This window comes from Sycon ciliatum, chromosome 4 (genome assembly GCF_964019385.1).
Source record: "Sycon ciliatum chromosome 4, ocSycCili1.1, whole genome shotgun sequence".
NCBI classification, from domain to species: Eukaryota; Metazoa; Porifera; class Calcarea; order Leucosolenida; family Sycettidae; genus Sycon; species Sycon ciliatum.
Window position 1 is genome coordinate 27,305,902 of NC_088646.1, and position 14,316 is coordinate 27,320,217.

The 14,316-nt window shown below is 46.6% G+C and overlaps 2 protein-coding genes across 2 annotated transcripts; one reads left to right on the forward strand and one right to left on the reverse strand.

Moving 5' to 3' along the window:
• The first annotated feature begins 57 nt into the window (after positions 1-57).
• LOC135815384 (DENN domain-containing protein 10-like) lies at positions 58-9,004 on the forward strand. The gene is made up of 9 exons (XM_065328675.1): positions 58-243; positions 371-570; positions 894-926; positions 1,397-1,595; positions 2,484-2,595; positions 4,166-4,335; positions 5,285-5,323; positions 6,453-6,547; positions 8,312-9,004. Exons 1-9 carry the CDS (start codon positions 201-203, stop codon positions 8,486-8,488), a joined length of 1,068 nt encoding a protein of 355 aa, XP_065184747.1. The 5' UTR covers positions 58-200; the 3' UTR covers positions 8,489-9,004.
• Positions 9,005-9,034: 30 nt separating this feature from the next.
• Positions 9,035-10,960, reverse strand: LOC135815383 (sphingomyelin phosphodiesterase-like). Its single transcript, XM_065328673.1, has one exon. It carries the CDS (start codon positions 10,676-10,678, stop codon positions 9,053-9,055), a length of 1,626 nt encoding a protein of 541 aa, XP_065184745.1. The 5' UTR covers positions 10,679-10,960; the 3' UTR covers positions 9,035-9,052.
• Positions 10,961-14,316: the final 3,356 nt, after the last annotated feature.

A 14,316-nucleotide genomic window follows, 5' to 3' on the forward strand; every position in this document is an offset into this window, starting at 1 on the left:
CAAGCTACGGATAGCATCTTTTCTTGACTTTTGTCCGAATCGTGAAGGAAAATCTTCTCACTGTGAACATTTCGGCTGTCTGTGTGCTTTCTCCTTTACTTGTCTGGACCACTTTTGAGGAAGGAAATCGTGCACCTATTAACAGACGAGTGAAGTAGTAATTCACAAGACTAGAGCAACTTAGGTTCATCAGGATAGTCATGTCGGCTGGTCCGAATAATTTGCTAGCTGCGTCTCTCGTTGGTAAGAATTAAATATTTTTTATCATTACAATAGACATTACAATGTCATGACGTTGTGCCTTTTTCAGATTGTGGTGAGCATGCCGTCCGGATTTCATACTACGAATATTTGTTCTGATTGTGTTCAGAGAAGGACAAGAATGGTGATACTCTTTGGACGTGGACTTACCCGAGCGTTGACGAGGGGCTGCGAGAGCTGTTACTGCGAAAAACCTGTCTGGCTGAGAAGGACAGCAATGAAATAGTCCCTTTCTCGTTTGGGCACTTTGGCCGAATGTGGTATTACGTTCTGACGGTAGCGGCTGGTGATAGTGAACCATTAGCACAGGTATATTCTATTTTATTAGCAAACATGTCACACAGTAGTCTACACGACTGTATGACTGTATGACTTTATTGTTAGTCGGTGTTCGTAGTCAATATTTTTTGTGACAATTTGCGAGCATTAATCAGATTTCAGAATTCCTTTTGGGTAATGCACTTGTCACCTACTATGCAATCTGGGGGGGGGGGGGGGCTAGTAAGTAGCGGGATGAATGGCTCAGCAGCAGCAGGAATACCCTGTGTAAGCAATGCAGAACAGGGCGCATGGCGGTTTTCTGTGTTGACACCTTGTTCACTCTCTCACCTTGTGTCTATGGTCTTGCACAGGTGACCCATTTTACGGTGATTGTCCATGCTAAGGTAAGCTGCTGCATGATGCTAGGTCTGTCCTTTGAACAAACTTCATGTCCAACGATCAGTGCTCGGCATTTCAGCAAACTTAGTTTGTTTCGGCATGAGAACTTGTGTGATCAGTGCGTGTGTGTGTGTTTGAGGTGGATGCAGTGGAGGCTGCCGAGGTGGCGTTCAGCTCTACTCGCTTCAATGTGACCGCCCGTGTTAAAAGATCGGTCGTAGCAGGCATCCAACCGCACTTCAATGTACTTTGGATGTGTGTGGAAAGACCTGGGGCCAGTCACTTGACAAGGCATCGTCGCAGATCTCACTACTGTACCAAACCCCTGACACGTGGCTACGCATCGTATAGTATGTCCTCGTTTCCTAGCTCCTGTACGTTCTGTAGCTTCAGAAAGGAATAGCAACTTTGTGGGCAATTTTCTACATTTACAGTGACTGCTGTGTCTCTTGGTTTACCATTGTTCTTTTTTTAGGACTTCAATCCAGAAAAGTATCAACATTTGGCTTCTATCTTGGCGGAGACGTATCGCACAACCGGTAACGCCGCTCGGCTGCTAGAGAACTACCTTAGCGTGGTCACGCGTGGTGTGTGTTCTGGCGTTGGCGATATCGAGGACTTTGCCGTCAAATCGTATGACGTGCGGAAGGCATACATTGCGTCATCCATCAAAGGTAGCCTTCCGTTTCTTTGCGCCAGGACAATGAATTTGCTTCTATGTTTGAATTGGGATTTAGTTAGAGGGAACCATGTTTTCGCATGTACATGTACTTCTTTTGGAAGTAGTGACGAAGCCAGTCGTATATTTGATGAGGCCTTTTGTACCATTACTTCTCAAACCAGTACATAGTACTGTGGCTCTCTGTCTGTGAGATATATTTTCGGTAACTTCGGTACAGGTAATTTTTATCTAACATAAAACGCGACCTAGAATTCAACCATGCCATGCCACACAGTGTGCAAAATGCATTTTTGGATCTGGAAAACTGGTTTACCGAAATTTTCGCGCTAACGAACCGTTGGTTTTGGGAAATACCGAAAATATTACACCACCGAAAATTCCCGGTTTTACAGTATTAATGATATGACGAAGCAATGTTAACAATGCCAATTTATACAGCGTATTGGCAGTGAAGTGGCGAGGAAACATGCACTAGGTCGCGCTTCTATGTTTAGTAGAGTAATATTCTACATTTGTGTGTATGCACGTGTGTGTGTGTGTGTGTGTGTGTGTGTGTGTGTGTGCGTGTGTGTGTGTGTGAGATTAGACAGTTATCTGGCGCAAGTCTTGATCTGTCTCATTCAGATCTTGTTCGCTATCGTTGCTATAAGAGAAAATCTGTGGGTGCACATCCAGTGCATTTGCAGATTTGCGTGCTTCTCTTGTGACGGGCGTATACATGGTACATGGTACATGGTGTGTGTGTGTGAGAGAGAGTTGGAGAGAGTAGAGTATAGGCTTCTTCCAGTCTTGGCTGCACGAGCATATGAAGACATATAGTATCAAATCTCAACTCTTATGCAGTGCTGCTGCCATTTTTCACACTGTGCGCGTCTCATAGATGTCATACAGCAGCTGGGCATTGAGGCAATCTTGGTGTATACTGCCCTGCTGCTGAAGAAGCGCGTGGCTGTCTACCACCCAGACATACAACAACTGCTGAATATTGTCAGGTTAGTTCTGGCTGTAAGAATAGCGGCCATGCCAACATTTGAGGCGACTGTGCGGTCAGCCTCACTGTGTTAAACACACACACACACGCACACACACACACACACACACACACACACACACACACACACACACACACACACACACACACACACACACACACACACACACCTTGACCATTGCGTAGCGACGATAGCGCAGTGTTATTTCTCCAGTCCACGACAGAATGACTGATGGCGTTTCAGGTCGCCGCTTCGATGGAACATGCGGCCGCAACTGTAGCTAGCACCAGAGGGGCTATGGTACGCCACTCCGGACGGTTCTGGGCTGCATCGTACCATCCACATGTTTGTACCGGTGGTTCAACCGACGCGAAGTCATCCACAACGACGTCTCTCCACCTCTTGTGTGGGCCATACGCCGGGCGCGGCGCATGTAGTTCACCGAAGAGAACACACTTTACACGCTTTACACACACACACACACACACCACACCACACATATATACATGCATACACACACACACACACACACACACACACACACACACACCTTGAACCTTGAACATGCCCATTGCCAACGGCAATAATAGCGAAGGGACTATCTGCTTGCTTTGCAGTTCAGAGTGTGGCGCTTGAGATCCTCGGGACCACAGCAGAACGTAGTCGATCTACGGAAAGTCTTACATAAACTGCATGCGCATCTGGGTTCCGCCATACAGAGTTTTCAAATCACGTAGCTGCCCTTGGCAACTCCGAACGCGGCAGTGTACGACCAGATCGACCTGGGGAGAGAGTCATAAATTTGTACCCCAATCCACTTACGGACCAGCTACATTATCAGAGCCCTATCTACGTACTCTCCGTAGACAACTTTCCGTAAGTGGAGTGCAAACTCGCGAATTCACGGGTTTTTCCCGCCCACTAACGTAAAGTTGCTCAACTTTACGTAGTGCGGAACCTCTCTAGTATTACCGTATGTCAGCGCCTTTAAAGCCATGGCCTTATATTCAAAACACCGCTGCTTTCCTAGCTATTTTAGATGCAAAATGACTCGCTCACTACACCATACCATAAAAGTCAACGTCCACACAGAAATTTCACTCTAAATCCACTTGTTCACCATTCCTGCTGGGCTGTAAGTTTGTTAGTATAATACTTATTCCTTCATTTTTTTTAACATACTTCGAATGTCATTTCATTTTATGAAGCCCATGGCTTTATAACTGAGACTGGCTTCATATTCGAATACCTCCATGGCTTTAGAGGCGCGGACATACAGTATATAAATGAGAGTTTTTTTCTGATCTTTGTTGTACACACAGTTCATATGCAGAGATTTAGTCATACATTTATAGATAGTACAGTAGTCTAAACTCTAAAGCGCAAGTGTGTTTTATCAGTGTTCTTTGCCAGGTTCCTCTGTACATGTAAACCTTGAAGTATTACTTACACACATTCATTCGTGAAAGATGTTGCCTCTTGACCGAGCACGGGTGATAAGCAATTTTATCGTTTTGGCAATGTGTTGTAGAAGGGTGACCATTGTCCTATTTCTTTGTTCTATCTGCAGAGCACTACCCACTCTGGTGTGGCATCGCCAGAACTGGTCGATTGTCTATCCCCATGTACATCTGGTTGAAGATGAGCTGGAGGATCTCGCCTCGACGTCATCCTACGTCGCCGGCTTCACCGACAGCAGTGTGGAGAGCCATGCCAATCTGTACGACGTGTTCGTCAACGGTAGGTTTGCTATTTGCATGAACTCAGGTGCATGGTCAGCCATGCCAATCTGTACGACATGTTTGTCAATGGTAGGTCTGCGGCAGTATGAACTCAGGTGCATGTGAGCCAAGGAAATATTTAGATGAAAACGAGATCAAGATCTGGTTTAGTTGTAGTTAGTAGATTCTAATGCATAACTTGCACCCCACTGCTTTCCTCCTTATCAGCAATAGGGAGTCATTTTGCATCTAAGGGACCATCGCAAAAGTTCGCAGAAGCCCCTGAAACGAAGAGCATACGTTTGGGGGGGAGGGAGTCGTGTCGAAAATCGCAAACCGGGCTTCAATTCAAAAAAGTATTGACGACATGTAGGAGCTGATATAGATTAGCATGCCATCACAGCCGGCGTAGATCGCTTGTCAGGACGCGTAGTCATGCGCGTGTCGCGTAGCTGGCTGCCTGTACACTGTGTGTAGTCTAGTACCAAGAGTCCATAATTTGGCATAAAACGCGTGGTTTATGGACTCTTGCTAGTACTAGTACTAGTACTACTAGCACTAGTAGCAGGGGTTCATAGGCCGATGATATGATAGGGTTTATGAACCCCTGCTGTGTAGTATAATTATTATAATAATTATTATGTGTGCAGCATCCAAGTGAAATAATGAAGCCCATATTGTGAATGTCGTTTCGTTTGAGGGGGGAGGGAGGGGGGTCAGGCCCGAAACTCACGGTCTTCGTTTCGGGGGCTTCTGCGAACTTTTGCGATGGTCCCTAAGTCGATCAATGCCTGTAATGTTTTTTTTCTTGAATATGCTACTAGTATCCGTATTTATTATTTATTATTTAGTATTTACTGCTTGAGAGTGCTCACAGCGGTTGTAGCACTGTTTGACTAAGGTTGTGCTGTCTGGAAACTTGAAGACTCTTTCTCCTCTCTCTCTCTCTCTTCTTCTTCTTTGTGTAGTGGCCGGTGGTGCAATCACAGTAGCTCCACATGCCAAAGGTAAGATCATCATTGTAGTGATGCTCTATGCACTCTCCTTATTTTAGCGTACACAATTACCCGTTTTGGGTTACCACTACGCCCACACAGATCCTGCCGGCAATTCTTTCGGCAAAATATCGAAGAATTGAAAGAGCAGAATTGCCGGCAAAATCGGAGCAAAATATCAAGATGTTGGGTAAAATCGATGCCTGATACTTGGATGTCCTTGTTTCTTACCCGTTCAGCATGATACACTGCCCAGGACTAGATCGTGTCACCGAAATATCACTGTGATTCACTGTGGATCGACATGTTTTTGGAAGAACTCAGGGGCACGTGCGTGGAAACCCGTGTTGAGAGACCGACCCTGCGATTTTTATGAAACGTTGTACGGGAAGTGGATAAGATACACGTTTTTTGGCGCAAAATGGAGCAAAATATCGAGTTTCTAGTGCTAGGCTCGTCGGCGAAATATCGAAGATTTCGCAGCAACATTTTGTGGCAACATATCGAGGCGACCGGAGCAGAATCTGTCTGGGCCTGTAGTTGTTGCCTAGATGGGGCATGTGAGTGAGAGCATTCACTTAATATTATACGGATGGAAGACATACAGAGTTCAGACACACTCTGAAGTAGGATAAGGTGTGTACAATTTGTACTGGAGTGTTCTTTGTCTTGCTATCTGCCTACTCTTGAAACGTTTGTAGCATCTGGCTGATTCCCGCTTTCTCTTTTTTTTGTTTTTTATACGTGAGGAACCTTCGGAAAACTCCCCTTTGCCAGGGCCTGTACAGTGTACACCTCTGCTCATACAGTAGAGTCGCGCGCCGAAGAACGTTGAGCCGGAGAACGTCCAGGCTGAAAGAACGCCACAGCCTAAAGTTAAAACCGGCGGTGTTGGTTTTCCAGCAGCTTTTGGGATACATATGATGCTGTGCGAATTGTTTCTAAGAACGTGCTATAAGAACGCAGCCAGGTTGCTGAAAAATAAAAATGCCCCAGATTAATCCTTTGGAAACAACGTTCTTGGATGCGCGACTCCACTGTATCATTTGAATGGTTTATTTGTAATGGGAGCCTTTGATACAGCGAAGTTTGCACTCAGCTCCTTTCTGTTGGTGATTGCTTTCCTGGTGCGGTACTGCAGAGGCGTTTGGGATGGGTAAGATCCACAAGGACATTGCAACAAGAATGGTCCAGTGCTCCGAGGATGAAGACATGACCGATCAAGCCATGATCAAGGTGAATGAGCAATCCATAATACCGTATATTCTCTATTATAAGCACAGGTCTCCATTACTAGCACAGTCTCTAATACTAGCACACTCTGAGCACCTTTTGAAACATTATAAGCACAGTCTCTATTATTAGCACGGTCTTGGTGGAAATCAATGCTGCATGCATGATATCTATAGTCAGTTTCAAAAAGATTAGCAATCCTGGTGATCGCCCGGGGAGTTTGCCGTCTTACCGTATGAGCGCTCGAGCGCTGCCTGGAAAAACTCACTGTGAACTCGAAGAAATATTCCGCGCGAAAGCATGAAAAATGACAACTCACTGACGATCTTCCTCGCATCGATGTGGAGTCAGAGAGGACATGTCGAAAGTGTGGTAAATTTTGACGAGCGGGATGCGTCCGTTTTGTGACCAAATAGATTCTTTGAGCTGCCGCGGATGCAATTTACTCTCACGATGTGACGAAAACGGCATCGACAGACTCATTCCCAAGGCCTTGAAGTGGCAAAGTTATCCGTGTGACTTCGACGACATTTTGAGAAAGCAGACGCCTGTGAAAGCTGATAGAAGACGGCGTTGACTCCTAAATTCAAATAAATTGGCGATCTTCAAATACTAAAATAATTCTCAAACAGAAATCGATCGATCGCGATGTGCCGGTTTATTCAACAACACGTAGCTACAGCGCAATGACTTCCGTGTTCACTCACACGGTTTCAGTGTTGTGTGTGTTCACAACTTCACATGGCGTGAGCCAGTCATTCAAGTGTCAGTCAGTTCGGCAGGAAACGCGAGCTCCAACAACAAGTCGCTTGGCGCAGCCACCTTCTTTGTCTTGTACCAAAACAATGAAAAAAATTGAAGAAAAAATGTTTGACTTGAAGATTTGTTGGGATTTGAACTCACAACTTCATGGTCAGCAGACAGCATTCATAACCACTAGGCCAAAAAGGAAGGGATAAATCGTGGGTTTTGATAACAAATCGATACTGGCTTCCAGGGCAATTTATAAACCATGGGAAAAGGCCAGAAACCTGGCCGAAATACTAACTCCTTAACGGTTGGTCCAATTGTTCCGAAACCTTCACAGAACAATTTGCCGTGCCCTAACAAGCCGTTTTATGTACTTTGTTGTCCAGATTTCCCTTATCTTCATACTATTTAAGACCTAAACTTGATTGCTAATCTTTTTGAAACAGACTGTAGCATGTATTTCTTCTTGTTCTGTATGGATGTATTGGTTGAAAAAATATAAGCGCGGTCTCCAATATAAGCACGGGGTAGAGGGGTGTTGAAAGAATACAAGCACAGCGCTTATAATAGAGAATATACGGTATCTGCCCTTTAGTGTGATCTGCTGTTGCCTTGCATAGTGTAGGCTACCCACTACGCCAGTGTGCGATATTTCCATTAGTCGGTGTAAATCAAGTACAGGAAATCTAAAAAAGTGCGCTCCTTTCTTATAGTGGTACATGTGCGTGTGTGTGTAGCTCTCATGCCTATGGTGGTGTCATGTGAGAGGTGTTTTGGGCACAGTGCAATGTGTGTACTGCGCAAGGAATCAGATCGATTCACAATCGTGTGCTACATGTAACCAACCCAACTTTCTCAACTTTAGGGTCCTTGAACTGAAACTACCTATCTCTAATGCAATGGCTGTACACAATATACAGGGTTGGTTTTCTCCACAGCGTGTCATTTCAACATTAGACCCGTATTCCCTAACTCACACCATGCTGCTGCTCTACGTACCATGTTTGATCCGTACAGGAGATTGCCCTGAAGACCAAGGACCTGATCAATAACTTGAAAAGCCTGGCGGTGGAAGATGAGGAGACGGGAGAGCCGGTCGTCACACCCGATGCCCTGCGAGGCCGCAAGCTCACACCAGCAATGGAGAACTTCCTGTATCACCTGGCTTCTGCGGAGGGCCTGGTCAAATTCTGACTGCCCGCAAGAGGTGCACATCCACAGAGCTAAATCAGCTAATATCAAGGGTAAAATACAGAAGAAGGAAGAGACTTGCGCAACAATTACATATCTTTCTACTTTATGCCGTGCGAGCGAAATGCTACCACTGTACATACCAACACATCAATAGTATCTCTTAGGACTGAACTTTTACATCCTCTATATTTCGAATTGCACCCTCCGGTCATCCTCTTTATTTCAAATTGATCACATGTTTACGACTTCAACATACAAGAATTGGAATATACTATAGACAATATTTTTGAACACCTATGAAATAGATTAAAAAAAACCAGGGTACAAGAAGCCCGCTGCAACCAGACATGGTAAGAGAAAAGAAAGTTACAGACTAGATTTGCATTGAAATACTTCTACTTCGAATTAATTGTTCACTAGAAGACATGATTTCCCACTCGCGTTCATCGCCACCAAATATTATACTGTACTACTCTGGAAACTATCTTGTTGGATTATAAGTCTTGTAGTCCTTTACGGTATGTCAGCATATGTCCAAACACAGACAGGGAGGTTTGAACAACTTCAAATGAAACAGTGGCTATAGTCGCCGTATGAAGACGTTAGAATTTTGCATATAAACTTCTGTCTGCACTTGGAGTCACAGGGAATTGGCTTTGGACCATGCGTATAGTGTTTGACGTACAGGCTGAATAGATCATCGTCCAAAGTCAGTCGCCTGGCAAACTCAAGCCAGTCGCGCGGGAACACCGACTTCATACCGTACGCCTCGCGGGCACTGTACTCCAGTTCCCATTTGGGCTCGTTGGATATGTTGGCCTCCGTCAGGTTACACATGTAGTTGTGATGGTCAAGCACTGTCCAGCTACTATTGGCATAGCCGCCATCAACGTCATAAATACGATACGTTGGGAAGTGGCCGGTGTACGTAGTCACACTCGGGGCAATGTACGCAATGCTATTGGGCTGGGCTATCTTGGGATCGTCCTCGGTGAAGAATACTTCCATCTCATCCTTGTGCGTGTGACCATAGAACTGTGCTTTCACTGTGTTCTGGAAACGGCGGATAATCAAGTTGTACACCTTGCTCCAGCTTCTCATGCAGCTAAAGCCACCCGGTGGAATGTGACCGATGATGTGCACTTTCTCTCCACGTTTCTCCGCTTGTTCCAGCTCGCCAACCAGCCACTCTAACTGACCGTACGGGTCTCGATCCTCCACGTATAACCAGAAATTCAGAACCCCACAGAAGTTGAAGTTCATTGAAATGATCCGCAGGTCTGCGGAGTGCAGCAGTGAGTAGAAGCCACCGTGGCGAACGGTGTCCAGTGCGCTTGCCGGGAGCCAGTCCTTCCAGGTCTCGGCAAGGGTATTGTATAACCACTGTGACGAGAACTCTCCTTTCTCCGACTCGGGGGCAAACACATTGACAGGCACACTTTCATGGTTACCCACAGCCGGATAGACTGGCCTATCCGGCAGGTACTGCTGGATTAGCTTGGTTATCGACACAATCATCGATATTTGGCCGTCTTTGGTCTGATTCCATACGTCATGGGGAGGAATGTCACCTGTCCAGATTGTGTAGTCAAACTTGTCTGCTCGATTTATGTGCTGCAGCATATTCTCAACAAGAGCTTGCGGCACGTCGCATTCCGGCTCTCCCCACTTGCCGGCGTTTCCCTTGCCGAGCCACGCACGGCAGCACTGGGGCTCACCACAATCTACAGCAGAACCTGGAGCATAGTGATGATCAATGTGTGGATCAGCTAAATGTAGGACGCGCACAACTGGCGAGCCTGTTTTGGGTAACTGAGGAGGAACGTACGCTGTTCGACCCGGAGGGATATTCACAGTCCAGTTCGATGTGAATGTGCTACCGCACGACTTGTCAAGGATTTCCGAGCAAATCGCCTTGCTGTCCAGACGAGTACGGCGCATGACAGCTCTGAGAGACGGGTAGAACTCCTCGACACCAGCACGGCATATCCGGTGCGTTGATAGCCCCGACAAGACGCATATCACCTCAACTGCATCCACAACAAATTTCTCGCTGGAATTGTGCTCGCCTCCTTCGTGAATTAATTTTAACACGCCTTCACACATATCGCATGGCAGACTGAATCCCGAGCATGTGGCAGAAATGCTCAAGGCAATGAAGGCCAACGCCCAAAACCTAATGTGTGCCATTTTAGTCGTCCAAGACGGCCAGCTAGTAATTGTCCTACTGGTGGAAAAAGTAACAAACAAACACTACTTGACCTGCACCACCGCACACGGCGACAAGCAAGCGACAAACTGTAACTGATGTACTAGTACTCCACAAGGATTATACAGCTTTCATCTTCGCTCTATGCCACAAATTCCCAAGACAATCAAATCATCTGCGACGTGAACGAAAAAGCAAAAGAACTACGATCAACTTTAGTAGTCGACTGTACTCGACTCGTACCCAAGTCTTTTTGATCATAGATATAGATAGAGTGCTTTATTGCGGAAATGGCAAGGTGATGTTGTTTCTGACTTTTCCGCAAGCCAACATAGATCTACTGATTTACCGATACGGCGATAGTCCAACGCTCTGATGACAGCTGACCAGATGACGTGACTTGTCGCACACATATGCGTAGACCTACACGTGCACGAATGTACACATACACCGGTACGCGGTGACGGTACCGTACCCCGTACCGTACATATGCCAGCCTCGCCTGGTTTTGTCGACAGCCGAGTCGCGCCTCCGTGCAGTGTGGCCGACCACCCGCACACATCAGTCATCACTGCATGCAGATACTGCTGAGTGCTGATGATACTCTTGCCGTCTTGGTGATACATGTACTACGTAGATCTACTGATAGCCAGAACCAGGCCAGTTAGTCCCCGTACACAAAACGCGTACTAGTAGACCTGGTAGACTCTACGCTTGTCTTTGTAATGTACGCTTTAGTCTAGTCTAGATACTAATACCATAATGTACAGACAGCAGTCTAGTAGTACTAGTATACTAGTGTAGTAATATAACTAGTATGCAATTATGTCCTCGTTTTTGCCAATAATATAATTATATTATTATTTTGGGCGAAACCAACCGGCACGTGTTCTTTCCTGCGCCATTTGTCATGACAACAATAATTCTAATATTATTTTTGTTGTGAACACGATCGTAGATCTACATGTACATGACTGTACGAGTACGACCAAGAGTACATAAGTTACCCCTCTTGCCAGTCTTGGTAGGTCTACGACGCGACATCCCCACCATGTACCATTGGACGCATGGCATGGTACCCAGCTCTGACCAAGCATGAAGTGAGCGATTTGGAGATTTTTTTACTAAGTCCGAATGAATGCGGAAGTGGTGGCGGGGCCCTGCTGCTCAGCCGACCTTGGTGGTCTCGGCGTCTGCACAGACAAAGCGCGTCAAGAGAGATGGAGATGGTGGCTCTGCCTGCTCGACATGGAGGCAACCCTGTTGAGGACTCTCCGCGCAAGCACGCTGCGTGTTTGGAGTGCACTACCCACCTGGCGGATCGGAGTTGCTGGAGAGCGTTCGGCTAGACCAGGCTACCAAATCGGCAATGCGGATTCGCCACCGAGCAATGCTGAAAGCAACAGCTGCTATATACATGTATACCGACATCCAAGACCGCCTGCCGCAGCCACAACAGTCAACAGCAAGCAATGTCCTTGGCACGCGAGAAGGCCGGCGGGTCCAGTGCCCTGACCACCGTCCCTATGGCTGAGCACGGTTTCACCTTTGATGTGAAGGCGGACTTTAATAATAATAATAATCTTTATTTCAGGATTACCCAAAGGCTAACGCCTATCTGGGGGATCTCCTATTTGTGTATGTACTAGCACGACCATATCCGGCTCCGGCCCTGGACAACCTGCCACTGCCAGTATCCTGTCCCTGTGGGTCAAGGTTTTCAGTCGACCATGCCCAAGTTTATTACTGAAGTATGGAACATCACAGCTATCCATCGTAGCGGCAGACATCATCAACCAAAGCGTAGCAGAGGGTGCCGACATGTCATCGTTCATCGGACTTGGCACACTGATTCCTTTACAAAAACCAAAAAAAACCTAGAGGACCCGTGACTAGCCTGCGTCCCATTGTCCTCCTGAACACCATCCGAAAAAGTTTTCTCCCTTGTAGTGCTCTGCCGAATCGCAAAGGACGTTGCTCGTTATGTTGGTCCAACTCAATCTGGCTTCAGACAAGGCCGAAGTACAACAGATGTGGTATGGACACAGCGCTGGATTGCGGCCAAGGCGACTCGATACAACTGGGAATGCCACATGCTGGGGATTGACATGTCCCGTGCGTTCGACACGATCGATCGCACCAAACTGTTAGACGTCATGGCATTAGCTACTGGCCCCGATGAAGTGCGCATGATCCAGCACCTACTGTTCCACACACAAATATCAGTGAAAGTAGGAAAGGCAACTGCCAATCCGTTTCTCAGCACCATCGGCACCCCCCAGGGAGATGGCCTGAGCTCTGTTCTTTTTATTTGTTACCTGGAGGCAGCACTGCGCCAAGTGAGAGCAAACCTTCCCGAACGCCCTTTCGCCGACCGTCACATACCCGGAGAAACAGGTTACGCCGATGATGTGACGTTGTACTCAACCAGTGAGGAGTGGCTGAAGCGAAGCCTCCCCATCATTAGCGCAGAACTCGGGTATTGGTCCCTTACAGTAAACGAGACCAAGACCGAATTCTTGCATCTGACATCAACTTCAGACTCCTGGCGGTCCGGCAGGCAGCTAGGGTCCCTCATTGGCGACAGTGAGGACCTGGAGCGGAGGAAAGACCTCGCTTCGAGTGCATACTGCAGGATGTATAGCCTCTGGCTGAGGCGTGGGAAGGTCAGTGAGCAGAGGCGCATCCGACTGTATGATGCCCTGGTACTGCCCGTTCTTTTGTATAACTGCGGCGCATGGGGGATCACGGCAGCACAAGCAGAATCGCTAACGTTTTCCACCGGAAGCAGCTCCGACGGCTCATTGGCATAGTCTACCCAGCCAGGATATCAAATACTGAGCTGTATGAGAGGTGCAACACGGAACCACTATACATCTGACATCGTGGACAGGAGAAGATTGCAGCTAACCGGCCATATTCTCCGTATGGACAGGGATGCGCCGCCATGGATCGCGCTGACGGGCTATTTTGCAGGAGATGCCAAGGCTGGGCGTGGACGTCCAAGGACATCCATTGCGACGCGCATCACAAGCGACTTACAGAGGAGGAACATCAGCTTGAAGCGCAGCAGTCAGCTGGGGAATGTGAGGGCCATCGCTCTGGACAAGCCTACATGGAGAAATCTGACCGACAACCCATGATCTGGCGTCACAGGTCATCATTGCGCCGCGTTAATAATTATCTTGATAATGGAATTTGATCATAGGAGATAGGACAGAAGCGGAACGTATAATTATACCCACATAATTATATTATTACGCGTGCTGTGGTATTATTATTATTATTATTATTATTATTATTATTATTATTATTTCTCCTTTATTCACTTCTTTCGAAGGCGATAAGCCAGACCCACCGGGAAATATTTCCATGGGTGGGACAGCAAAAAGAAAGTGAAAAAACTAAAACAAAAATAAATAAATAAATAAAACCTAAAAACCAAAGGGACAAGAAATAGTTGAAGGAAGAGGAAGAAAGGAAAGAAACTCAATCCGAACTCCAACATCAAAACAATAATAAAGAATTTGCAGCGACAGGCAAAATACATCAACCAATGAAGGGAGTAGTAACAAAGGAAATATCAGTCTTTAGACGGTCGTTATTCAAGTCTCTTAGC